Source organism: Mugil cephalus, chromosome 23 (assembly GCF_022458985.1).
Source record: "Mugil cephalus isolate CIBA_MC_2020 chromosome 23, CIBA_Mcephalus_1.1, whole genome shotgun sequence".
NCBI classification, from domain to species: domain Eukaryota; kingdom Metazoa; phylum Chordata; class Actinopteri; order Mugiliformes; family Mugilidae; genus Mugil; species Mugil cephalus.
The window spans coordinates 16,171,393-16,197,345 of NC_061792.1; the positions used below are offsets into that span (position 1 = coordinate 16,171,393).

Below are 25,953 nucleotides of genomic sequence, written 5' to 3' on the forward strand. Positions count from 1 at the left end.
GAGTTCATGAATAAATCAAAACAAATCAAACCTCTGAAGAGTCGACGCTCCGTCTTCAGCTTCGTCTTTGTTCTCGCACAAACTTCTCCTGTCAGTTCCTGGACGTCGAGCTAACGCCGTGTTTGCTTCAGTGTGGTACCTCATCCGCACACCTGGACTTACACACCTGGAGACTTACACACCTGGACCTATACACCTGGACTTACACACCTGGACTCACACACCTGGACTTATACACCTGGACTTACACACCTGGACTTACCTGCTGGAAGGAAGTAAGTCACCTCCAGAGCTAATATGTCATTGTGTCTCTGTTTTATTTTATTTTATTTTATTCTATTTTATGTTATGTTATGTTATGTTATTTTATTTTATTTTATTTTATTTTATTCTATTTTATGTTATGTTTTGTTATTTTATTTTATTTTATTTTATTTTATTATTTTCTTGGTCAGATTCACTTTTTATATATTTTACATTTATGTGACTTTTGTTTCAAATATTTATTTATTTTTCATTCACAACCTTTGTTTAGTTTGATCATTGGAACCTTGTTTCCTTCTCTTTATGTCGACTTGTTTAGGAGGAGGAGGACGGGGAGGGAGGAGGAGGGAGGAGGAGGAGGAGGGGGAGAAGGAGGAGGAAGAGGAGGAGGAGGAGGAGGAGGAGGAGTAGAAGGAGGAGGAGGAGGAGGAGGAGGAGGAGGAGAAGGAGGAGGAGGAGGAGGAGGAGAAGGAGGGAGGAGGAGGAGTAGGAGGAGGAGGAGGCGGGAGGAGAAGGAGGAGGAGGAGGAGGAGGCGGAGGAGGAGGCGGGAGGAGAAGGACTGCAACTGATTTAATTTATGATCTTGAGTTTTTATATTTTCTTAAATAATCAAATCAAAGAATCTTCTCTTCATTTCAGATTCTTGTGATTTGTGTAAAATATGTTTAAAAAGATAAAAACTTCTCTTCATTCATCTAAACATTCACAGAGGCCACGCCCCTTTCTCCCCAGGGACCAATCAGCAGACAGGAGCAGGAGGAGGTCCTGGTCGTCATGGCGCTGAGAGGCTGTTTGTTCTGGTTGGGTCTGGTTCTGGTCCGGACGCAGGACCGGTGCCAGCCCGTCTCCATCCCGCTGTGCTGGGACGTGTCCTACAACCAGACCATGATGCCCAACCTGCTGGGCCACGCCAGCCAGGAGGCGGCCGGGCCCGAGCTCCATCACTTCCACCCGCTGGTCAACGTGGGCTGCTCCCCAGACCTGCTCCTGTTCCTGTGTTCGGTCTACGTCCCGGTCTGTACCGTCCTGGACCGGCCCGTCCCCCCCTGCAGGTCTCTGTGTGAGGGGGCCCGGGGGGGCTGCGAGGGCCTCATGAACCGGTTCGGTTTCCAGTGGCCCGAGAGGCTCCGCTGCCAGAACTTCCCGATCCACGAGTCGGGAGAGATCTGCGTGGGTCAGAACACGACCCGCCAGACCTTCACCTGCCCCCCCCAGCTTCAGGTGCCCCCGTACCTGAACTACCAGCTCCTGGGGGCGAAGGACTGTGGCGCCCCCTGTGAGGCCTCACGGCCCGGTGGCCTGATGTTCTTCAGTGAGGCGGAGCGACGGTTCTGCCAGGTCTGGGTCGGGATCTGGTCCGCTCTGTCCGCTGCCACCAGTCTCTTCACGATCCTCACTCATCATCTGGACCCGACCCGGTTCCGGTACCCAGAGAAACCCGTCCTCTTCCAGTCCGGCTGCTGCTTCGTGGTGGCGGTGGCCTACGGCGCCGGCGTCCTGCTGGGGGACAGCGTGGCGTGTGTGGACCGGTTCAAGGACGACGGCTACAAGATGGCGGCCCAGGGCGCCACCAGCGCCGGCTGCTCCGCCCTCTTCGTGCTCCTCTACTTCTTCGGCATGGCCGGCTCCGTCTGGGGGGTTGTCCTGTCCTTCAGCTGGTTCCTGTCGGCCGGGAAGACGTGGAGTCAGGAGGCCATCGAGGCCAAGGCTCAGTTGTTCCACCTGGTGGCATGGGCGGTGCCGGCGGCCCAAACTGGCGGCGTCCTGGCGGCGGGACGCGTGGAGGGCGACCCGCTCACCGGCGTCTGCTACGTGGGGATCTCTGACGTGGATTCGCTGCGAGGCTTCGTTCTGGTGCCTCTGGCGTTCTACCTGTCGGTCGGGACGTCCTTCCTGGTGGCCGCCTCCGTGTCACTCCTCAGAATCCACGCCGTCGTAAAGAGGGACGGCGCCGACACCCGGAAGCTGGAGCGGCTGATGAGGCGGCTCGTCCTGGCGGGTGCCGTGAACGTGGCGCCCGCCGCCGCCGTGGTGGCGTGCTGCTTCTACGAGCAGGCGTCCCGGACCCAGTGGGAGAGGACGTGGCGCCTCCAGACCTGCAGGACCTTTGGCGTCCCGTGTCCGAATTCAAACGCCCGTCCAGCGGCGCCGCAATTCATCGTGTTCCTGGTCAAATACTCAATGACGCTGGCCGCCGGCGTCACGTCAGGATCCTGGATCTGGACGGAGAAGACGCTGAAGTCATGGCGCGACTTTTATAAACGACTGAGCAGCGACGGCCAAAGAGAGACGACCGTGTAGGAGACGTTTTCCATCGACCACACGACTTCTCATCACTGTCATCAGTATCATCAGTATCATCAGTATCATCAGTGTCATCAATATCACTAATATCACTAATATCATCACTGTCATCAGTATCACTAATATCACTTATATCACTAATATCATCAGTATCATCAGTATCATCAGTGTCATTAATATCACTAATATCACCAGTATCACTAATATCATCAATATCACTAATATCATCACTATCATCAGTATCACTAATATCACCAGTATCATCAGTGTCATTAATATCACTAATATCACCAGTATCACTAATATCATCAATATCACTAATATCATCACTATCATCAGTATCACTAATATCACCAGTATCATCAGTATCATCAGTATCATCACTATCATCAGTATCATCAGTATCACCAGTGTCATCAATATCACTAATATCACCAGTATCACGAATATCATCAGTATCATCAGTATCATCCGTATCATCAGTATCATCCGTATCACCAGTATCACCAATATCATCAGTATCATCAGTATCATCAGTGTCATCAATATCACTAATATCATCAATATCACTAATATCACCAATATCATCAATATCACTAATATCACCAGTATCACCAGTATCACTAATATCACCAGTATCATCACTGTCATCAGTATCACCACTATCATCAGTATCATCAATATCACCAGTATCACTAATATCACCAATATCACTAATATCATCACTATCATCAGTATCACTAATATCACCAGTATCATCAGTATCATCACTGTCATCAGTATCATCAGTATCACCAGTGTCATCAATATCACTAATATCACCAGTATCACGAATATCATCAGTATCACCAGTGTCATCAATATCATCAGTATCATCAGTATCATCAGTATCATCCGTATCATCAGTATCATCAGTATCACTAATATCATCAGTATCACCAGTGTCATTAGTATCACTAATATCATCAGTATCATCACTATCAACAGTATCATCAGTATCATCAGTGTCATTAGTATCACTAATATCATCACTATCATCAGTGTCATCAGTATCATCAGTATCACTAATATCATCAGTATCACCAGTGTCACTAATATCATCAGTATCACCAGTATCACCAGTATCATCAGTATCATCAGTATCACCAGTATCATCAGTATCATCAGTATCATCACTGTCATCAGTATCATCACTATCATCAGTATCATCAGTATCACCAGTGTCATCAATATCATCAGTATCACCAGTGTCATCAATATCACTAATATCACCAGTATCACGAATATCATCAGTATCACCAGTGTCATCAATATCATCTGTATCATCAGTATCATCCGTATCATCAGTATCACTAATATCACTAGTATCACCAATATCATCAGTATCATCAGTGTCATCAATATCACTAATATCATCAATATCACTAATATCACCAATATCATCAATATCACTAATATCACCAGTATCACCAGTATCACTAATATCACCAGTATCATCACTGTCATCAGTATCACCACTATCATCAGTATCATCAATATCACCAGTATCACTAATATCACCAATATCATCAATATCACCAGTATCACTAATATCATCACTGTCATCAGTATCACCAGTATCACTAATATCATTAGTATCATTAATATCACTAATATCACCAGTATCACTAATATCATCACTATCATCAATATCAGCAGTATCATCAGTATCATCAGTATCACTAATATCACTAATATCACCAGTATCATCAATATCACCAGTGTCATCAATATCACTAATATCACCAGTATCACTAATATCACTAATATCATCACTATCATCAGTATCACTAATATCACCAGAATCACTAATATCATCAGTATCATCAGTATCACCAGTGTCATCAATATCACTATATCATCAGTATCACTAATATCACCAGTATCACTAATATCATCACTGTCATCAGTATCATCAGTATCATCAATATCACTAATATCATCAGTATCACTAATATCACCAGTATCAACAATATCACCAGTATCACTAATATCATCAGTATCACTAATATCATCACTATCATCAGTATCACTAATATCACCAGTATCACTAATATCATCAGTATCACCAGTGTCATCAATATCACTAATATCATCAGTATCATCCGTATCATCAGTATCATCAGTATCATCAGTATCACTAATATCACTAATATCACCAGTATCATCAATATCACCAGTGTCATCAATATCACTAATATCACCAGTATCACTAATATCACTAATATCATCACTATCATCAGTATCACTAATATCACCAGAATCACTAATATCATCAGTATCATCAGTATCACCAGTGTCATCAATATCACTAATATCATCAGTATCACTAATATCACCAGTATCACTAATATCATCACTGTCATCAGTATCATCAGTATCATCAATATCACTAATATCATCAGTATCACTAATATCACCAGTATCAACAATATCACCAGTATCACTAATATCATCAGTATCACTAATATCATCACTATCATCAGTATCACTAATATCACCAGTATCACTAATATCATCAGTATCACCAGTGTCATCAATATCACTAATATCATCAGTATCATCCGTATCATCAGTATCATCAGTATCATCAGTATCTCATTATCAGTGGAGGTCTAGACCCGTTATCAGTCATAGTCTCCAGGTGCGAATGGGGTTGAAACTGAAAAATTGAAACTGAATGAGACAACAACTAGTGCAGTCGGTTTCTGATGGTTTTACCCACAGATTTATTATTTAAACCTCAAAATTCCCTTAGAACTGAACTAGATACTACGTTGAAACATGTTCTATAAAAACTCCACATTGAAGAAGAAGAAGAAGCAGAACATGGACATTTCCTGTCTGATGTGGCGTTCAGGGCCTCGTGTGACTGACAGTGAGTTTGTCTGCAGTGTTGCCTGCGCTGCCTGCGTTGCCTCTGTTGCCTGCGTTGCCTCTGTTGCCTGCGTTGCCTCTGTTGCCTGCGTTGCCCTGCTTGGCTCCGTGATGAAAGCTGCTGTGAAACAATGCATGAGATGAGGGTTCGCTTCCTCTCGGCGCCACATGAGGCCAGACTCCGCCCTCGAGCGACGTTCTTCCAGATCAGGCTCCATTGTCTCAGAGAGGAAAAGGGTAATTAACGCGTGGCGGGGTGTAATGGAGGAGGGGGGGCTGTGTTTCTGGTCCTGGTCCTCCTCCAGGTCCAGGTCCAGGTCCTCTGGTGTAGCTCCTAGAGGAGTCTGGTCTGAGGAGGGACTCCAGGACAGGAGCTGTGATGTTAGTGAGGAGGTGTTAGGGAGGAGCTGTGGTTGAGCCCGTTGCTACGTATGAGGCATCATTTCATTGATCCTAAAAGCTTCTGGTGCTAATGTCCATTGAATCAATAGAACCAATAGAACCAATAGAACTAATCGGTGGATTCTAATTTAATTTTCTAGAGTTTGGCCTCGTACGACGCTCGTCTCCTCAGTGAGCTGTTGCCTGACAGTCTGGACTGAGGGCAACACACATTCAGGACTTTCTGCCTTTATTATGACAACCAGACCATGTGACCCGTCGTCGAGGAGGTCAGGCGGCGTGGTTGCCGTGGCGACGGCCGTCTCAGCAGATAAAGATGCTATTGTGGAAGCAGAACAACAGCATCGTCTCTAAGCTGGGACCAATCAGATGTCAGGAGGACGCATCAGGACACTGTCTCTTCCTGTCCACGTCCTCCAGAGACACCAGTGTCTCATCAACAATATATCAACAATATCTCATCAATGTCTCATCATTAATGTCTCATCATCAATATCTCATCAATGTCTCATCATTAATGTCTCATCATCAATATCTCATCAACAATATATCAACAATATCTCAACAATATCTCATCATTATCTCAACATCAACATCTCATCAACAATATCTCATCAATATCTCATCAATATCTCATCAACAATATCTCATCAATATCTCAACAATATCTCATCAACAATATCTCATCAATATCTCAACAATATCTCATCAGTATCTGATCTGATTGTTATTTTTTTGAACAGACACACGTCTCACTGCTTCCGTCTCATCTTTATTTTCCACTAATAGCAGCAAACAAACAAACAAACAAACAAACAGCTTCTCTCCACGATCGTGATGATTGAAGGAAAGTCCAACGTTTAACTTTTATTCCGAGTCTCTCAGACGTACTCAGTCCGGGTCCTCGCCGGGCGCCGTTCCCCTGTTGCCACGGCGACCAGAGGGATGTGGACGGGGACATTCGAGTCCCGTCTGTGGAGTTGCAGACAGGAAGCCAGCAGCAGGGCCCCCCCCACCAGGTGGAGGACACCGGCCGTCCAACCGCAGAACAGAGCGTCCCCGAAGTCCCAGCGTGGGACCACGTCCGGCACGGACTCGTCAAAGAACCTCAGGACCGTCAGGTGGGCGATGTAGGACACCGGCACGAGTCCCAGGACCCCCGCCACCACGCACAGCGCCCCCCCCGCCATCTTCAGAGCCCTCTTACAGCCGGCGTCCTCCAGCTGGACGCAGCAGCCGTTGACCAGCCTCAGACCAGGGACGGCCAGCAGCAGCCCCAGCAGACCGGACCCCAGGGCCGAGCACATCAGGATCCGGGCCAGCTTGATGTCCGGAGGGAGTCCCAGCAGGCTGTCGTAGGGCCGGCACATCAGAGAGCCCAGGTCCTGGACCACGCAGGTCTCCCAGAGCCCCAGCTCGTAGCTCTCGGTGGGGAGCAGGTCTGTGGACAGCGTGAGCCAGGTGGACATCAGGGTGGTGGCCAGGGAGCAGAGCCAGGCCCCGGTGGAGAAGGCCGCCCCCAGCAGCTCCAGAGCCCCCACGCTCGGCCCCATGCTCTCAGAGGGTCTGGCAGGGTCCAGGATCCAGGATCCAGGCTGCCCCCCCACCGTCCAGAGGGGAGGCAGTGATTGGTCGTCTGGAAACAACGGCACCGCTGTCAGGAAGTCAGGAAGTCGTTGGGCCGCAGACAGGATGCTATCGATGCCCACGTCTCTGACTGAAAGGCGTTTGAAGCTCACGCCATCGCTCTGCTTCCCTGCTTTGTCCCTCACCCCCCCTCACCCCCCTCTCCTCCCCCCTCACCCCTGCTGTGTGACCAGTTGGTCCTACGTGGTCTCTGCTGGGCCTTTGTTGAGCTGATGGAAACGCAGAGTCCAGCTCCATCTTCACGGATCCAGCTTCAGGTTGGTTTGTGCTGCCATATAAAGGGTTAAAAGTCAGAAATTAATCAAACTTTTGGTTTTATGTTTAGGACTCAAAGATTTATGTAAAGTATTTTTGAAGGGGACACTTTTGTCCCTTAATGGTAACACTAGGTCGGGCTATGAGGTCCAATAAATCCTGTATTTCTGTGTAATATTACCCAATAGTTAGACTTTGATTTATGTTTTTATATGTATATTGTTTTATATTTTATTTCTGTCTTCTGTTTATTTAATTCTGATTTAAATCTAAAGGACAAGTCTCACTACGAGATTACATTTTTATATTAAATATTTTTGGTGAAACGTCGCCGCCTGTTGGACGTCACCAAGAATTACAGAATTACAATTTTATACACACACGTTTATATTTGGCATGTTACGTCATAGGTCCGAGACGGCAGCGCACTACGTCATCAGCACGCGCCGCGCGTGTCTCAGTGAACATGTCGGTTTTTCACGATGAGGTGGAGATCGAGGACTTTGAATACGACGAGGACACGGAGACGTTTTACTTCCCGTGTCCCTGCGGAGACCGCTTCGCTATAACCAAGGTAACTGTGCCACCAAAGTCCATTTAAAAAACGTCTGTTTTTAGCTCCTTCTGGGCGGACTCAGCCAGACTCCAGTTAAATATCAGCTAATTTAAGATCGCATCCCTCAGGGACGTGTTAGCGTTGTGGCCACAGATGTTTGGTTAGTTTCTCCTTAAAGAGTAAAGTCACCGGACTCGTTCGGCTCGATCGTCATGTTTTTTATTGGGTTAAAACACAGATGAGGTCTAGTCTGGCCCCGGGATGAATTAGAAAAGTGCTCACACAGTTTTAGTTGTGGACGGAACAAAACACTGAGACCTGGAACTAAACACAAACTCCAGTTTCCTCAGTCAGTTCGTTAAATGTGAACACTTTAAAACAAAGTGTGGTCCCATCCCTTGAGATCAAACTGGGCGAAACTAAAAACCAAAAACACAGAGAAGATGAGCTTCTGTCCATCAGACACTGACTCAGATCATCTAAAGTATTCACTAGATGACATCAGCTGTAATGTTCCTGCTAAAAGTCTCCATTGACTCTGTAAAGAGTTGATATGTGGCTGTGAACACACAAACACACAAACACACACACACAAGACACACACACACAAGACACACACACACAAACACACACACAGTTTATGAGCTTTATGGAAAGTAGCTCATGTGTATATATGTATGTGTGTGACATATATGTGTGTTTATATTTTTAATGTCTATATGTTAAAGCCAGAGTGACTCTAAGTAAAGGTTTGATGATAAATGAATGAAATGAAAGGTTTTCTCTGTGTAATGAATGAGGAGCTTAAATGTCCGTATTTGTGACTGGACTCTGGTTGTAGGAGGAGCTGGAGAACGGGGAGGAGGTGGCGACGTGTCCCAGCTGTTCACTCATCGTTAGAGTCATTTATGACCAGGTACCAGGAGCAACTCTCACCTCAACTGTCACTCATGTGTTTACAGATGCTACTGATGTAGACGAGTAGTAATTCCAGACTCAGAAATCTACATTTTGATTCTGAAGGCATCTTTAATTCTCCTCGGTTAAAGATTTCTACATGTTCCTTTTCAGATATCTGTGGTTTTGTTCTGCCCAGTCAGAAAATAACCACAGATATCTTGAATGAGTGGACGAGGTGGCGTTGGCCCCGCCCACCACCTCATATAAGAGACATGACGGAGCAGCCGTAGGCCCCGCCCACCACCTCATATAACAGACATGGTGGAGCAGCCGTAGGCCCCGCCCACCACCTCATATAACAGACATGGCGGAGCAGCCGTAGGCCCCGCCCACCACCTCATATAACAGACATGGCGGAGCAGCCGTAGGCCCCCTGCCCACACACCTCCCACTATCATAACAGACATGGCGGAGCAGCCGTTGGCCCCGCCCACCACCTCATATAACAGACATGGCGGAGCAGCCGTAGGCCCCGCCCACCACCTCATATAACAGACATGGCGGAGCAGCCGTAGGCCCCGCCCACCACCTCATATAACAGACATGGCGGAGCAGCCGTAGGCCCCGCCCACCACCTCATATAACAGACATGGCGGAGCAGCCGTAGGCCCCGCCCACCACTCCATATAACAGACATGGCGGAGCAGCCGTAGGCCCCGCCCACCACTCCATATAACAGACATGGCGGAGCAGCCGTAGGCCCCGCCCACCACTCCATATAACAGACATGGCGGAGCAGCCGTAGGCCCCGCCCACCACTCCATATAACAGACATGGCGGAGCAGCCGTAGGCCCGCCCACCACTCCATTAACAGACATGGCGGAGCAGCCGTAGGCCCCGCCCACCACTCATATAACAGACATGGCGGAGCAGCCGGCCCGCCCCCTATACGACATGCGCGCTCCCCCACCTCCATATAACAGACATGGCGGAGCAGCCTGAGCTCCATCACTGGCCTCCTCATTTCCTTGTGGTTTTCTCAGCCAACGCCGCCTCCTTCTTCTTCTCTGATTACGGTGGAGGAGAAGTGACGGTGTCTGAAATAGAAAAAAATGTCCTTTATGACGTTTGAGATATTTTTGACTCTGTTCTGCCTAATAAGACCTGAGTTACAGATATATCTATATATCTCTATATCAATATATCTATATATCTCTATGTCTATATCCTCCTTTTCCTCCCCCTCCTAGAACCATCTGGATGAATGATTAAATAAATGAATGAATGAATGAATGAATGAATGAATGAACGGGGCTCGTTGGTGGAAAGTAGCTGGTTTCCATGGAGACTTGTTGTTGTCTTTCAGGATCTGTTTGTTTGTGGAGAAGTCGTCTCTGCCCCGTCCTCGTCCCCCGAGTCCAAACTGGAGCTGAGCCAGTGCTGACCCACGTCCCCCGGAGACGCCCGTCTGTCCTCACACATCCGAGAGGACGCCTCCAGGTCCAGGAGGACAGTTTTAATGAGGACGTCTCCATGTGGACAGTTTTAATGAGGACGTCTCGAGGTCCTGGTGGACAGGTTTGATGAGGTGAGGTGGTGGTGGTCTGAGACGTCCAGGTGTTTTGGACTCGTCCTACGTCTCTTGTTGTCCTCAGGACCGGGACCGCGTGGACGGACCAGAGCGTTGCTATGAAGACCATGTTTTAATGTTTGTTCATGTAAATAAATAAAAATAAATAAAACCAGAAACTGAACCGAGTCCTCTGTAGCTTAGCTTAGCTTAGCTTAACTTAGCTTAGCTTAGCATTGAATGTGAAGGAGCAGGAGCAGGAGGAGGAGGACAGACGTGTCTCTGATTCTTCGCCACAGACTCAGAGTTTACACCAGGGACAAATGAGAGTGTCCCACTGGGAGACACCTGATGTCCTCAGAGACGGACCATTAATTCTAAAGAGTGGTGGTCTAGACTAGTCTCTGGGTCCAGACCTGGTCCAGACCTGGTCCAGCATCAGTAGGTCTGGGTTGGACACCATGAGACTGGATCCTGTCAGACGAGCTGAGGGGTCACAGTCGCCCTCGGGGACGTCCCCCTTTAGAAACAGTCTTCACACCTCCTCCGGTCCACGGGGACGTCTCAGCTGGAGACACTGACGGTGACGATGAAGACGCCCTGAGGACGTCCATCTGTCCTTCACACGTTATTCTCAGAGTCCACACGTCCAGAACGAACATCTGGGTCCACATCGTCCAGATGTTCCTCCAGGACGGACAGCAGGGGACACTAGGGGACAGCAAGGGGACACTGGGACACAAGAAGTATTAGTACTCGTACTCATTTACTGTAGTACATCTACTACAACTCATTTACTGTAGTACATCTACTAGAACCCATTTACTGTAGTACATCTACTAGAACTCATTTACTGTAGTACATCTACTAGAACTCATTTACTACAAAACATCTCCTAGAACTCATTTACTGTAGTACATCTCCTAGAACTCATTTACTGTAGTACATCTACTAGAACCCACTTACTCCAATACATCCACTACAACTCATTTACTGTAGTACATCTACTAGAACTCATTTACTACAATACATCCATTAGAACTAATTTACTTTAGTACATCTACTAGAACTCATTTACTGTAGTACATCCATGGACAAACTTTAAATGAAGATGATGAAGACTCTGCCTACGTTGCCGTGGAGACAGAGACATCTGTGTCCAACATCTGGAGCAGCTGTTATTTGTCCTCAGGCTCCAGGATGTTAAACATGGAGCATTGCTGCCCTCAGGCTGGACTGTCAGGATCCGGATGTCTCTGAGGACTCAGTCAACACCAGGACGTTTTAGTGAGTCCCCCAGGCTGTCCTTCATGTCCTTCATGTCCTTCATGTCCTCAGAGTCCAGTCAGTCTGAACCCGCAGACAAGTTCTCTCTCTCTCTGTCTCCGTGTCGTCATTTCTTGTGAAGGTATTTAAAGCGTCTCCGCCTCCTCCGCTCGGAGCTCGGCTCTGTTCCTCCGCCGAGTCCGGGTCTCCTCCTCCGGGTCCGGGTCTCCTCCTCCGGGTCTCCTCCGCCGGGTCCGGGTCCCCTCCGGTCTCCTCCGGGTCGGACCGTCCGGACCTCCCTTAGACCGGATTGTTTACGACACTTTCATCACTTTTACAACTAAACTCCCGCTCGTGCCCAGGAGGATGGAGTCTCGCGGAGGGGCGCGGGGCGACTCCAGGTGAAGCGGCAGCGCGCGCGCCGCCCGGGTCACCTAAAGCAGAGCAGGTGCAGCAACGCGCGGGCGGTCAGATGTTCTCAGAGGTCAGCGACATCAACCTGAGCGGCAACCTGAGCCTCAGCGGCGACCTGAGCGACGACTGGAGCGACGCGCCGACGCAGCGCCTGTCGCTCGGCGGCCACCGCGTGGTGTCGGTGTTCCTGGGCTCCATCATGGTGCTGGGCTTCCTCAACAACCTGCTGGTTCTGGTTCTGTTCTGCCGCTTCAAGTCGCTACGGACTCCCGTCAACATGTTGCTGCTCAACATCAGCGTCAGCGACATGCTCGTCTGCGCGTGCGGCACGACGCTGAGCTTCGCCTCCAGTCTGAGAACCCGCTGGCTGTACGGGCGGCACGGCTGCATGTGGTACGGCTTCGTCAACTCCTGCTTCGGTGAGTCGGTTCTAGTAGAAGCTCAGTGAACCGGACCAGGAGTCTCCAACCTGACTCCGTACAAATTTAGCAGCATTTAAGCCACGTCTGATCCTTCAGACATGTTGACTGTTTGTATGTTGCCGTGTTTAGTAGTTGTTGACGTGTTTGTTGACATGTTTGTTGACATGTTGTTGACATGTTGTTGACGTGTCTACATGTGGACATTACCCTCTTCAGTTAGTGGAGGAGGTAGCGATGAACTCACTGTAGCTCATCTCAGGCCAGAATCCATTCACCTTTATGCTGTTTTAACGCCAGATTTGTCCTCAGGCATCGTGTCCCTGGTCTCGCTGTCCGTCCTGTCCTACGACCGTTACAGCACCCTGATGGTGTACAACAAGCGGTCGGCGGACTTCAGGAAGCCGCTGCTGGCGGTGGGGGGGTCGTGGCTGTATTCTCTGCTGTGGACGGTGCCCCCCCTGCTGGGCTGGAGCAGCTATGGCCTGGAGGGGGCGGGCACGAGCTGCTCAGTGACGTGGACCGAGAGGTCGACCCGCTCCCACTCCTACATCATCTGCCTGTTCGTGTTCTGCCTCGGCCTTCCCGTCCTCGTCATGATGTACTGCTACGGCCGCCTGCTGTACGCCGTCAAACAGGCGGGTCACCGATGTTTGTTGTTGACGTGTTTGTTGTTGACGTGTTGATGCCGTGTTTGTTGTTGACGTGTTGATGCCGTGTTTGTTGTTGCCATGTTGTTGCCATGTTGTTGACGTGTTGTTGACGTGTTTGTTGTTGACGTGTTTGTTGTTGACGTGTTGTTGCCGTGTTGTTGACGTGTTTGTTGTTGCCGTGTTTGTTGTTGACGTGTTGTTGCCGTGTTGTTGACGTGTTTGTTGTTGACGTGTTGTTGCCATGTTGTTGCCATGTTGTTGCTGCCCGTCCTCGTCCTGATGTACTTGTTCTCGCGTAGCGGACTCCACCAGCCGTCACATGATGAATGTTCCTCGGACCTTTACTTGTTTGTTTCAGGTGGGACATATCAGACGCTCGGCGGCACGGCGCAGAGAGATCCACATCCTGTTCATGGTCGTTACCACGGTGATGTGTTACCTGCTCTGCTGGATGCCGTACGGCGTGGTGGCCATGATGGCGACCTTCGGCCGGCCCGGCCTCATCAGCCCCGTGGCCAGCGTCGTCCCGTCCATCCTCGCCAAGAGCAGCACCGTCATCAACCCCCTCATCTACATCCTCATGAACAAGCAGGTGAGGACGCAACGCTCCTGCTCCTGGACGTGGATCAGCCAGTCACCATGATGATGATGTTGTTGGTTGTGTGTTGCCAGTTCTACCGCTGCTTCCTGATCCTGTTTGGATGTGAGCGCCCCCTGATGGAGGGAGGCCAGACCTCCATGCCCTCAAAGACCACCATGGTGCAGCTGAACCGGAAGCCGGAGCTGAAGCTGGACGACGGCACGTCTGACAGAACCGACCCGGCCGAGCTTCCCGAGATCTGCTCCTGACAACCGATAGGGTGACAGCATGGGGACACGCCCACTCCTAAACCCCGCCCCCTGGAAACTGCTATACAGTAGCATGTAGCACAGTGGTTTATTAAAGGATACTGGTGTGATCTGGTCTGACTGACGCCTCCTTATTGACTTACAGTCCTACAGTCCACAGTGTCTCTAGTCTCCAGGAGACCACAGGTGTCCTCAGGTGTCTCCAGGTGTCCACAGGTGTCCACAAGTGTCCACAGTGTCTCTAGTCTCCAGGAGTCCACAGGTGTCTCTAGTCTTTAGGAGTCTACAGGTGTCCACAGGTGTGTTTAATCTGCAGGTGATAGATTGGAGGAGGTGTGGTCTGGGCAGAGATATACATGGGGGCGTGGCCTTTTATTCTAAGCATAAATAAATGTGTTTATTGTTATTTATTATATTTGTTAAATAAACCACGATAACGAATTAATTGTGTTTATTTCTGATCATTGAAATACGTTGAATTAAATTATTACTGACACTAATATTTCATTCAAAGATCTGGAAAGAAAAAAATACAGTATAAGAGACAGAATAGTCCATGTCCCCCTCCCTCCTCCATCTCCTCCTCCTCCTCCTCCTCCTCTTCCACACTGCGGGCTGTTGCCGGGATTCGATCATATAACCATATAAACACGCTTACCGGTGTTTATTTCACGGTCCGGTGGAATCGGACGTTTTTCGCTCTCTGGTACGGGTCCTGGTTCCAGGGCCCCGGTCCCCTTTAAGGATTCCCGATTCATCCGGGCCGTGGTCCTGTGTTAGATCCAGTCTCTGGCTGCGGTGTCCGGATCCAGGAGGGGCTCACCGCAGAAGAACGTTAGAAAAACTCCGGTTTATGAACCGGAATGGGTTTATCTGATATTTGACCGCTTTAACCACACGGCCCGTGCTCTGTCGGCTCGAGGAACCCTCTGCGGAGGATTCGGCTCCGGACACATTCTTCTCGGCTCATGGAGGCATGAGGTACGGACCGGAGGAAGATCCAGAACCGAGTGGAACTGACCGGGCCGAAAAACGTCAGAAAAATACCATTTTTTAAATTCAAATACGTTTATTGGGAGATTTTGAGGCCGGAGCACCGGACCCGCTGGTCCCCGGCTGAACGAGACCATCGTGAAAAATTCGGCCACGGTGTCATCCTCCAGAACCATGGGCACCCAGGGACCAGGCCGGAAGAGGATCCCGAACTGGGAAAAGATGACCGCAGAGGACGATGCCCTCAACCAGATAGCACGGGAGGTGAGGCGGACTGGTTATTGATGACTGGTTATTTATTGACGATTGGTTATTGATTATTGATAATTGGTCATTGATGACTGGTTATTAATTATTGATGACTGGTTACTGATGACTATAGGTAGTTAATGAGGATCTACTGGTAGTTGATGATAATCTACTGGTAGTTGATGCTGATCTACTGGTAGTTGATGCTGATCTACTGGTAGTTGATGTTGATCTACTGGTAGTTGATGATGATCTACTGGTAGTTGATGCTGATTTATTGGTAGTTAATGATGATCTACTGGTAGTTGATGATAATCTACTGGTAGTTAATGATAATCTACTGGTAGTTGATGTTGATCTACTGGTAGTTGATGATGATCTACTGGTAGTTGATGCTGATTTATTGGTAGTTAATGATGATCTACTGGTAGTTGATGATAATCTACTGGTAGTTGATGATGATCTACTGGTAGTTGATGATGATCTACAGGTAGTTAATGATAATCTACTGGTAGTTGATGCTGATCTACTGGTAGTTGATGATGATCTACAGGTAGTTGATGGTAATCTATTGGTAGTTGATGCTGATCTACTGGTAGTTAATGATAATCTACTGGTAGTTGATGGTGATCTACTGGTATTTGATGCTGATCTACTGGTAGTTGATGCTGATCTACTGGTAGTTGATGATGATCTACTGGTAGTTAATGATAATCTACTGGTAGTTGATGCTGATCTACTGGTAGTTGATGATGATCTACAGGTAGTTGATGATAATCTATTGGTAGTTGATGCTGATCTACTGGTAGTTGATGCTGATCTACTGGTAGTTGATGATGATCTACTGGTATTTGATGCTGATCTACTGGTAGTTAATGATGTTCTACTGGTAGTTGATGCTGACCTACTGGTAGTTGATGCTGATCTACTGGTAGTTGATGATAATCTACTGGTATGTGATGATAATCTATTGGTATGTGATGATAATCTATTGGTAGTTGATGCTGATCTACCGGTAGTTAATGCTGATCTACCGGTAGTTAATGCTGATCTACTGGTAGTTAATGGTGATCTACAGGTAGTTAATGATGTTCTACTGGTAATTAATGATGATCTACAGGTAGTTGATGATGATCTACTGGTAGTTGATGGTGATCTACTGGTAGTTGATGATGTTCTACTGGTAATTAATGATGATCTACTGGTAGTTGATGATGTTCTACTGGTAATTAATGATGATCTACAGGTAGTTGATGATGATCTACTGGTAGTTGATGATGATGATCTACTGGTAGTTGATGCTGATCTACTGGTAGTTAATGGTGATCTACTGGTAGTTGATGATGTTCTACTGGTAATTAATGATGATCTACAGGTAGTTGATGATGATCTACTGGTAGTTGATGATGATGATCTACAGGTTGTTGATGATGATCTACTGGTAGTTAATGGTGATCTACTGGTAGTTGATGCTGATCTACTGGTAGTTGATGATAATCTACTGGTATTTGATGATAATCTATTGGTAGTTGATGCTGATCTACCGGTAGTTAATGCTGATCTACTGGTAGTTAATGCTGATCTACTGGTAGTTGATGATAATATACAGGTAGTTGATGATGATCTGCTGGTAGTTGATGACGATCTACAGGTAGTTGGTGATGTTCTACTGGTAATTAATGATGATCTACAGGTAGTTGATGATGATCTACTGGTAGTTGATGATGATGATCTACAGGTAGTTGATGGTGATCTACTGGTAGTTAATGGTGATCTACTGGTATTTGATGCTGATCTACTGGTAGTTGACGGTAGTTCACTAATGAATGTGTCGACAGGCTGAAGCCCGGCTGGCAGCGAAACGAGCAGCGAGGGCTGAGGCCAGAGAAATCAGGATGAAGGAGCTGGAGCGACAACAAAAGGAGGTCAGTGTGCTTTTATTTTGAAAATCTGACCTGTGATCAGCTGATCCAAGAATTAATTTGAAACAAACCAATCACTGGACAGATAGACGAGGACACGTAGACGAGGACAGGAAGACGAGGACAGGTAGATGAGGACAGGTAGAGGAGGAAAGGTAAATGAAGAAGGTAGACAAGGAAAGGTAGAGGAGGACAGGTAAATGAGGACACATAGATGAGGACAGGTAAATGAAGACAGGTAAATGAGGAAGGTAGACAAGGAAAGGTAGATGAGGACGTGTTTGTTCTAGCGATGAAACGTCTTCAGTTTTTTTCCGTTTTTTATAGAAACTGATTAAAATCAAATGAACAAATAAAAATAAACAGAGTGTGAGGTCAAAGGTTAGTGTGTGTGTGTGTAGAGTGTGTGTGTGTGTGTGTGTGTGTGTGTGTGTGTGTGTGCGTGTGTGTCAGAGGTCAAGGGTCAGACTCAGTGAGTGAATCATTCGTCTCTGACTCTTCAGTCTGAATCGTCCTCGGTCGATGGTGGTGAGTCTCAGAGAAACATTTATTATTAAAATCAACTTTATTATGACCAGATGAAGATGATGAAGATGATGAAGATGATGAAGATGATGAGGGTTTATGAGTCTGAACTCTTCAGAGACGTCTCATTGTCTTCAAGGAGAAACCTAAAGAACATCTTGATTTGATGCTGCTAAAATTTTTTATTTGCTTGTTTTTTCTTCATTTGTTTAATTTATTATCTTTTTATATTAGTTGGTTGTTTTTTATTTTTTTGTTTATTTATTGTGTGAGTTTCTTTATTTTATTTGTTTTTCTTGTTTCTTCTCTTTTCTGTTTTTATGTGACCAACAATTAGAATTTATTTCAGTCTCAAGTCCACTTTCAAAGTAAAAGCCCTCCACTGGTTTGGTAGAATGAAACCCTTCAGCTTTTATTGTGAAGGTGCCACATGCGGAAGTGCTCGTAGCGAGTTTGATTAAATTAATGAAATGATTGATTTGCTCAGATGTAGAAACGCTGTTGAAGGAGGGAGGAGGTTGGGGCCGATGGATGGGCTCACTTCAATGTTTCAAACCATTTCTTTTCCTGTAATCTTGACACCATCTTTACTAAACCCTGACCCCTGACCCCCGACCCCTGACCCCCGACCTCTGACCCCCAACCTCTGACCCCCGACCACTGACCCCCGACCTCTGACCTCTGTCCTGTCTCTCCTCCTCCTGCAGCTCTTTCACAGCCATAAGGTATGAACAACTCTTCCCTTCCACCTTAACGTTTTTCCTCCACCGTAATATTTTTCTTCCACCTTAACTTCCAATCTGTGAAAGTTTGATCATTTTATCGTACCCCCCCCCCCCCCCGCCATGCAGAGGTACCATGGAGCGGATAATAATAAGTGGGGTCACATTGAGCGATGGATGGTAGGACATGATGATGATGATGATGATGAGCTTGCTTGTTGTATTTCACGTTTTCATGCCCATAGAATATCAGCCTGTTTATTCTTGACCGATCAGCTGACTCAGTCTGATCAGCTGACTCAGTCTGATCAGCTGACTGGTCTTTTAACTTGGATTCTTTGCGTCATCATTGTTTCGTTGCAGTTTTTTGTTGTTGTCGCTTTGGTTTTTGTGGCTTGTTAGTGAACGAGCATTAAACTCCTCAGCATGTCTGACAGGCTCATGGGTTTTTGTTCCCTGCACTGTGTCTCTCAGGAGACTTTGTCGTCTTCTTCTTCTTCTTCTTGTCTGTTTTCAGCTCTTTAACCTCTCTCTTCTTTGTGGCCTTTCAGGAGGACAGTGAGCAGTATTCCCGCCACTCACGGAGACAAATGTCGGTCTGTATCTGTCTTTTGATACGTTCTCTCATTTCATCTGAGTCACAGGTGTTTCTCTTGCACTTACCAGTCCTGACCACAGGTGGCGCCAAAACAGCCACATTGAAATCTGACAAACCTAAAACCAGGTGACGTTCAGGTGACGTTCAGGTGACGTTCAGGGTTATCGCGCTGTGACGTTTAAAGACGAATCCACCCTGATCAGACCTAGTTTGTTGTTTTTATGCCGGTAGATGTCAGACGACGAGGAGAGGATGTCTGTGGGGAGTCGAGGCAGCTTCAAGGTGAGTCTCCACACATTTCACACCATCTATCTCGTAGTAATCTCTAACCCCCCACACCCTCCTCCAGCCTTCAGACTACAGCAGCTTCCTGGGCTCCGGCTCTCGGGCCTCCTCCAGGGCCAGTTCAGCTCGGGCGAGCCCAGTGGTGAGGAGCTCTGCTCTCTATTTGTGAAGACTGTCTCCATGGAAACGGCATCAGTCAGCTGATTTTAGGCTGTTTCTGTGTGTGCAGGTGGAGGAGAGGATGGACATCCTGGACAAAGTGAGTTTACTTCCTGTTTAACGATGTAATGGATGAGGCTTTGAGATGGAACCACTGAAGACGTGGTCGTCCTCAGGTCTCCAGGACGCCGTCCTCCCTGTCCGCCGCCACGCTGGCATCTCTGGGCGGAGCTTCATCTCGAAGAGGAAGCTGTGACACATCTGTCTCCGTGGAAACCGAGGCGTCAATCAGAGAAATCAAGGTGAACGTAGCTCATGATGTCCAGAACCGGTATCTGGACCTCTGACCCTGTGACCTCTGACCCTGTGACCTCTGACCCTGTGGGCAGGACTCCCTGGCGGAGGTGGAGGTCAGGTACCGGAGAGCGATGGTTTCTAACGCTCAGCTCCACGATGAGAAGACGACCCTGATGTATGAGGTGGAGACGCTGAAGGAGGAGCTCAGTGACATGGAGGAGGAGCTATGGGAGGCCCGGCGCCATGGCGACGACAGGAGCAAGGTCACATGATGTCACATGACCACAAGCCCCCAGTCTGGTTCAGGTTTTAGCTTCTGAAACGGTGCTGGTGCTTAAAGAATAAAAACAAACATAATAATAATGAACCAGTGTCGTTGGGTCTGTCAGGCATCAGAGACGCTACATCTCTGGTCTCTGGTAATAAATGCTATGCTAATGCTAATGCTATGTGTGGTCAGATGTTGAATCTAATTCCAGGTGTTTCCTCCTTGTTCGATCTTTAGAAGTAAAGTCCAGACAAACTTCAGACACGTCCATCCATGTAGCAATAGAGCTAAGGAGGCTAAGCTAATTAATCACTCACTGGAACCACAGCAGTTTAGCTACTACTGTTAGCATCAGCACCGTTAGCATCAGCACTGTTAGCATCACGGTCCCCAGTGTGAGGACCCATCCCTAGTGATGACGTCACATGTCCTCTGTCCCTCTATAAATAAAGTTCCTTGTCTCCAGGAGATTGAACGTCTGCGTCAGATTCTCAGCGTCCTCAGGTTGGAGTTCAGGGACCTGAAGGACACACTGAAGGTGAGACAATACACACACCATGTACACACTACACACAATATACACACCATGTACACACTACACACAATATACACACTGACCTGTCCTCTCCTGTCCTCAGGATCTCAGACTGAAGTCCACCAGTTTTCATGAGGAGGTCTGGGACCTTCAGGGAGTCCTGAAGTGGAACGACCAGAAGATGGAGGTCGGTCCAGAACCAGACCTAGAACCAGTATCTGGTCCAGAACTGACATGTTGGTTCTGGTGAGAACCTCCTCCACTAACTCCTCTTTTCCGTCCTCCCTCAGACCGACGTTGTCCTCATTGAATGTGACCGGCTCAGAGACGAAGTGGTCCGGCTGAAGGACGTCCTGAAGGTACATTCTGGGGGACATTAAGAGGATGTCCATATTTGTCCCTGACTGATCGGAGGACTTCCTCCCCAACAGAGACATGGAGTCACCGTTGCTAACGGAGACCCAGAGGAGGGAGGGGCCAAGGACGATGTCATCGCGGACTCTGGGGAGGCTCCGTGTGGACAGAGCATCGGTAGGAACCAACGTTTGTCTTTAGTGAGTTTGTGTCCAGCGTTTCCGTGGTAACCTGATCAGCTGGGATGTCTCCTCTCTGATCAACTATGTCCTCCGTCTCCAAGTCCAGTCCCTCGGTCCTCCAATTTGTCCTCATGGTCTTTCAGGATGTCTGGAACAAAGCCCGATCAGGACAAGGAGGACATCTTGAAGGACCTGGAATGGACAGAGGAAGACTTCATCCAGGACAACGTGACCACCTCAGATCCAGAATTGTCCAACCCCGACTCATGAAGGACATCGTCCTGACTAACAGAAGACAACATTTGTACCATCAGGAGACAAGTAGAGGACGCTTAAACATCCATGAGATGTCCACAAGAAGACCAGAACCCTGCTGGAAGGAACCTGGATCTGCCGGGTTCAGGGAGGGACTGAACATGTCTCTGAGCTCTGGGGACCAACTAAAGACCACAGAAAAACAGTCATGTCCTCCAGTGGAGCCAGAGACGCATGGTCCAGGAATCCGGTCTGGTCCAGGAGTCTGGTCTGGTCCAAGTGTCCAGTCTGGTCCAGGTGTCCGGTCTGGTCCAGGAGTCTGGTCTGGTCCAAGTGTCCAGTCTGGTCCAGGTGTCCGGTCTGGTCCAGGTGTCCAGTTAGGTCCAGGTGTCCGGTCTGGTCCAGGTGTCTGGTCTGGTCCAGGTGTCCGGTCTGGTCCAGGTGTCCAGTTAGGTCCAGGTGTCCGGTCTGGTCCAGGTGTCCGGTCTGGTCCAGGTGTCTGGTCTGGTCCAAGTGTCCAGTCTGGTCCAGGTGTCCGGTCTGGTCCAGGTGTCCAGTTAGGTCCAGGTGTCCAGTCTGGTCCAGGTGTCTGGTCTGGTCCAGATGTCCCCCAGGTGGAAGGTACAGACATGAGCAGCTGCTCCGAGGACTCTGTGTTCGTCGAGTCCTACTTCTCTGAAGTGGAGGACACGGTGAGGGAGACAGATCTGGGAGAGACGGATGTACGAGAGGGACAGACAGGGACAAGGAGCTGAAAAGACAAGCGTTGTTTGCAAAGTGTCCCGTTGGACAAAGCTCCAAAGTCCAGTGGCTCATGGACATCACAGAAGAAATCAAGGCCATGGTTGTCCTAGAGCTGACTGCAACAAGTCCAGGAAGACGGAGACCAGTGGACACGTCAGCGGGGACCAGCATCCATTCAGAGATGGACAGCTGTGAGGAGGGAGATGTCTGTCCAACAACCAGAGGGGACACAGGGTCCAGTGGCCTGACACAACTGAGAGGACAGAGAGACACCAGGACGGACAGAAGACATGACTGCAAGGTTTCATAGAGGACATGTCTCATTGTCTCATTGTCATAAAGATCTCGCTGGACGCCTTCACGGGTAACAATTAATAAAAATAGTTAATAAACATTAAATGAACAATTAAACATTAATAAACAAAAAACAATTATTAAACAATTAAACAGTTAATAAACAATTAAATGTTAATAAACAATAAAGATTTAATGAACAATTAAACGTTAATAAACGGTTTAGGGACAGGACAGAATCGAACCACCAACCTCTGAGTCGATGGACGACGGCTCCTGAATTACTGCTCTGAATGATAATAAAAGTAAATCAGTGAACTCTGGATTCATGTGTCCATTTAGTGGTTGATTGATTGATGGTTGATGGTTGATTGTTGATTGATTGATGGTTGATTGATTGATGGTTGATTGATGGTTGATTGACGGTTGATTGTTGATTGATGGTTGATTGTTGATGGTTGATTGTTGATTGATGGTTGATTGTTGATGGTTGATTGAGCGTTGATTGATTGATGGTTGATTGATGGTTGATTGATTGATGGTTGATTGATGGTTGATTGTTGATTGATTGATTGTTGATTGATGGTTGATTGATGGTTGATTGTTGATGGTTGATTGTTGATTGATTGTTGATGGTTGATTGATGGTTGATTGATTGATGGTTGATTGATGGTTGATTGATTGATGGTTGATTGATTGTGGATTGATGGTTGATTGTTGATTGATTGATGGTTGATTGATGGTTGATTGATGGTTGATTGTTGATGGTTGATTGTTGATTGATGGTTGATTGATTGATGGTTGATTGATTGATGGTTGATTGATTGATGGTTGATTGATGGTTGATTGATTGATGGTTGATTGATTGATGGTTGATTGATGGTTGATTGTTGATTGATGGTTGATTGTTGATTGATGGTTGATTGTTGATGGTTGATTGAGCGTTGATTGATTGATGGTTGATTGATTGATGGTTGATTGATGGTTGATTGATTGTGGATTGATGGTTGATTGATTGATGGTTGATTGATTGATGGTTGATTGATTGATGGTTGATTGATGGTTGATTGATGGTTGATTGTTGATTGATTGTTGATGGTTGATTGAGCGTTGATTGATTGATGGTTGATTGATTGTGGATTGATGGTTGATTGTTGATTGATGGTTGATGTCATGTTTTCTTCTTATTCCAGATTTGCAACAGAAGAAGTTGTTTGAAGAGAGACAGAGTTCACTGGAGCAGGTCAGAACCATTAATGTCCTCATGTCCTCATTAACGTCCTCATGGCCTCATGTCTTCATGTCGTCATGTCCTCATTCATGTCCTCATGTCTTCATGTCCTCACTCTATCATTGATGAACAGTTGAAGAGGCTCAAGTCAGAGCTGGAGCAGAGACAGAAGAATGAGACGAACCAGCACCAGGACCAGGACCAGGACCAGCACCAGGACCAGGATCAGGACCAGGACCAGAACCAGGACCAGCACCAGGACCAGGACCAGAAACAGGAGGACGGGATGGACGCTCATCTCCTAGACATGCAGAGTCAGTTCTCCTCCTCCTCCTCCTCCTCCTCCTGACTCCTCCTCCTCCTCCTGACTCCTCCTCATCCTCCTCCTCCTGACTCCTCCTCCTCCTCTTCCTCCTCCTGACTCCTCCTCCTCTTCCTCCTCCTCCTCTTCCTCCTCCTGACTCCTCCTCCTCTCCTCCTGACTCCTCCTCTCCTCCTCTCCTCCTCCTCCTCTCCTCCTCCTCCTCCTGACTCCTCCTCCACCTCCTCCTCCACCTCCTCCTCTCCTCCTCCTCCTGACTCCTCCTCCTGACTCCTCCTCCTGACTCCTCTCTTTCTCCTCCAGGAGGTGCTAACAAACAGCTCAGTGAACTCAGGTTCAAGCTGGTGAGGTCTGAACAGGAAGTTTCTGCTCTGGAACAAAACGTAAGTGTTGGACGGACGCACTGGACACGTTGAACATGTTGTCCACTGGACATGTTGTCCTTATGTTGTTGTGGACGTCCCCAGGTCGTCCGACTGGAGGGACAGGTCAGCCGCTACAGGTCTGCGTTGGACAAGGCTGAGAGGACAGAGGACGAACTGAAGGCGGAGAAGAGGAAACTGCAGAGGGAGGTGCTAAGCTGTACAATATGCTAAGCTAACAATGCTAAGCTACCAGTGCTAAACTGCTATATATCAGTGCTAAGCTAACAGTACTAAGATACCAGTGTTAAACTGCTATATATCAATGCCAAGCTACCAGTGCTAAGCCGTCAATGCTAAGCTACTAATGCTAACCCTGCAGCTGCGCTCGGCTCTGGACCAGATCGTGGAGCTGGACGCCGCTAACAGACACCTGTCCAAACGTCTGGAGAAGATGAAGGCTAATCGCAGCGCCCTCCTCTCCCTGCAGTGACACCTGGACGCCTCAGGGGGCGCAGTGGGCGGAGTAAGCTGGTCAGTTAGCGCCTTCTTCTGGCACATCTTCCACCAAGAACACCTGAACGCAACACTCTGCAGCTTTAAAGCAACCAACTTTTCAAAATCAACTTATTTATGAATCAAGCCCCGCCCCTGGCTCTCAGTGAACCAGTGAATGCTGCTAACTGCTAACTGCTAACTGCTAAAATGTCCCGTGGGCGGAGCTTATCACCGTGTAGGAACCAAAATGGAGGACGGTGTTTCATTCAGGTAAACATCAATCACCTGGATGGATTTGGTACCGCCCACTTTTCATTCACGTTTTCATTCATGGTCACTTCCTGTGTGGACGGACCTTCACAATAAAGGCGTCACTCTCCAGTTGTTGTCGTCTGATTGGTCATAGTGATAAACATATGATTGTAGATTCAGTAAAGAATGTATTTGTCATTAAGGACAAACAGAGTCGTTAAACATATGAATATGTATAAAATAAAATAAATGGAAACACAAACCTGGTGATGAGAAGAGAAAATTATGAACACAATAAACATTTAGGTGCAAATTTAGTGTGTGATGTGAGAGAGTGTATAGAGTGGGAATATATATATATATATAAATTAATTCCTTCATTGTAATGAGCAGCTCGTAATGCCTGGAGGGTTAATTAGTGACATCACTCATTATTAGAACGCTAATTAGTGAATTAATTAGAATGTTAAGTATGTTATGTAGAAAGAA

At 47.4% G+C, this 25,953-nt stretch overlaps 5 protein-coding genes across 6 annotated transcripts; 4 read left to right on the forward strand and 1 right to left on the reverse strand.

Annotated features, from left to right (window-relative positions):
- The first annotated feature begins 1,035 nt into the window (after window positions 1-1,035).
- LOC125001119 (frizzled-7-like) lies at window positions 1,036-2,566 on the forward strand. The gene has a single exon (XM_047576981.1). The coding sequence runs from the start codon at window positions 1,040-1,042 to the stop codon at window positions 2,564-2,566; it is 1,527 nt and encodes a 508-aa protein (XP_047432937.1). The 5' UTR covers window positions 1,036-1,039.
- Window positions 2,567-6,646: 4,080 nt separating this feature from the next.
- LOC125000920 (putative claudin-24) lies at window positions 6,647-7,651 on the reverse strand. Its single transcript, XM_047576684.1, has one exon. The coding sequence runs from the start codon at window positions 7,438-7,440 to the stop codon at window positions 6,769-6,771; it is 672 nt and encodes a 223-aa protein (XP_047432640.1). The 5' UTR covers window positions 7,441-7,651; the 3' UTR covers window positions 6,647-6,768.
- Window positions 7,652-8,199: 548 nt separating this feature from the next.
- On the forward strand, window positions 8,200-10,995 carry dph3 (diphthamide biosynthesis 3). Its single transcript, XM_047576315.1, has 3 exons — window positions 8,200-8,363; window positions 9,187-9,261; window positions 10,613-10,995. The coding sequence occupies exons 1-3, from the start codon at window positions 8,256-8,258 to the stop codon at window positions 10,688-10,690; spliced, it is 261 nt and encodes an 86-aa protein (XP_047432271.1). The 5' UTR covers window positions 8,200-8,255; the 3' UTR covers window positions 10,691-10,995.
- Window positions 10,996-11,907: 912 nt separating this feature from the next.
- LOC125000934 (opsin-3-like) lies at window positions 11,908-14,862 on the forward strand. The gene is made up of 4 exons (XM_047576701.1): window positions 11,908-12,915; window positions 13,228-13,553; window positions 13,927-14,160; window positions 14,241-14,862. Exons 1-4 carry the CDS (start codon window positions 12,555-12,557, stop codon window positions 14,415-14,417), a joined length of 1,098 nt encoding a protein of 365 aa, XP_047432657.1. The 5' UTR covers window positions 11,908-12,554; the 3' UTR covers window positions 14,418-14,862.
- A 133-nt stretch (window positions 14,863-14,995) lies between these two features.
- On the forward strand, window positions 14,996-25,593 carry LOC125000625 (leucine-rich repeat flightless-interacting protein 2-like). 2 transcript variants are annotated; one of them, XM_047576167.1, is made up of 19 exons: window positions 14,996-15,674; window positions 17,498-17,584; window positions 18,814-18,831; window positions 18,958-19,008; window positions 19,380-19,424; window positions 19,658-19,708; window positions 19,776-19,853; window positions 19,941-19,970; window positions 20,047-20,172; window positions 20,260-20,430; window positions 20,902-20,973; window positions 21,074-21,157; window positions 21,261-21,329; window positions 21,402-21,501; window positions 23,993-24,042; window positions 24,164-24,344; window positions 24,656-24,735; window positions 24,820-24,924; window positions 25,097-25,593. In XM_047576167.1, exons 1-19 carry the CDS (start codon window positions 15,585-15,587, stop codon window positions 25,205-25,207), a joined length of 1,599 nt encoding a protein of 532 aa, XP_047432123.1. In that variant the 5' UTR covers window positions 14,996-15,584; the 3' UTR covers window positions 25,208-25,593. The 2 variants fall into 2 exon arrangements, with proteins under 2 accessions (XP_047432123.1, XP_047432124.1); XM_047576168.1 differs by lacking the exons at window positions 18,814-18,831; window positions 18,958-19,008.
- Window positions 25,594-25,953: the final 360 nt, after the last annotated feature.

Excerpts from the sequence above, each read along its gene's own strand:
- LOC125001119 (XM_047576981.1), top strand. The coding sequence starts at position 1,040 with ATGGCGCTGAGAGGCTGTTTGTTCTGGTTGGGTCTGGTTCTGGTCCGG.
- LOC125000920 (XM_047576684.1), bottom strand. The coding sequence starts at position 7,440 with ATGGGGCCGAGCGTGGGGGCTCTGGAGCTGCTGGGGGCGGCCTTCTCC.
- dph3 (XM_047576315.1), top strand. The coding sequence starts at position 8,256 with ATGTCGGTTTTTCACGATGAGGTGGAGATCGAGGACTTTGAATACGAC. Across the intron at positions 8,364-9,186 it reads ACCGCTTCGCTATAACCAAG|GAGGAGCTGGAGAACGGGGA; the intron begins GTAACTGTGCCA and ends CTCTGGTTGTAG. Across the intron at positions 9,262-10,612 it reads TTAGAGTCATTTATGACCAG|GATCTGTTTGTTTGTGGAGA; the intron begins GTACCAGGAGCA and ends GTTGTCTTTCAG.
- LOC125000934 (XM_047576701.1), top strand. The coding sequence starts at position 12,555 with ATGTTCTCAGAGGTCAGCGACATCAACCTGAGCGGCAACCTGAGCCTC. Across the intron at positions 12,916-13,227 it reads CTTCGTCAACTCCTGCTTCG|GCATCGTGTCCCTGGTCTCG; the intron begins GTGAGTCGGTTC and ends ATTTGTCCTCAG. Across the intron at positions 14,161-14,240 it reads ACATCCTCATGAACAAGCAG|TTCTACCGCTGCTTCCTGAT; the intron begins GTGAGGACGCAA and ends GTGTGTTGCCAG.
- LOC125000625 (XM_047576167.1), top strand. The coding sequence starts at position 15,585 with ATGGGCACCCAGGGACCAGGCCGGAAGAGGATCCCGAACTGGGAAAAG. Across the intron at positions 19,425-19,657 it reads ACTCACGGAGACAAATGTCG|ATGTCAGACGACGAGGAGAG; the intron begins GTCTGTATCTGT and ends TTATGCCGGTAG. Across the intron at positions 21,330-21,401 it reads GGCTGAAGGACGTCCTGAAG|AGACATGGAGTCACCGTTGC; the intron begins GTACATTCTGGG and ends CCTCCCCAACAG.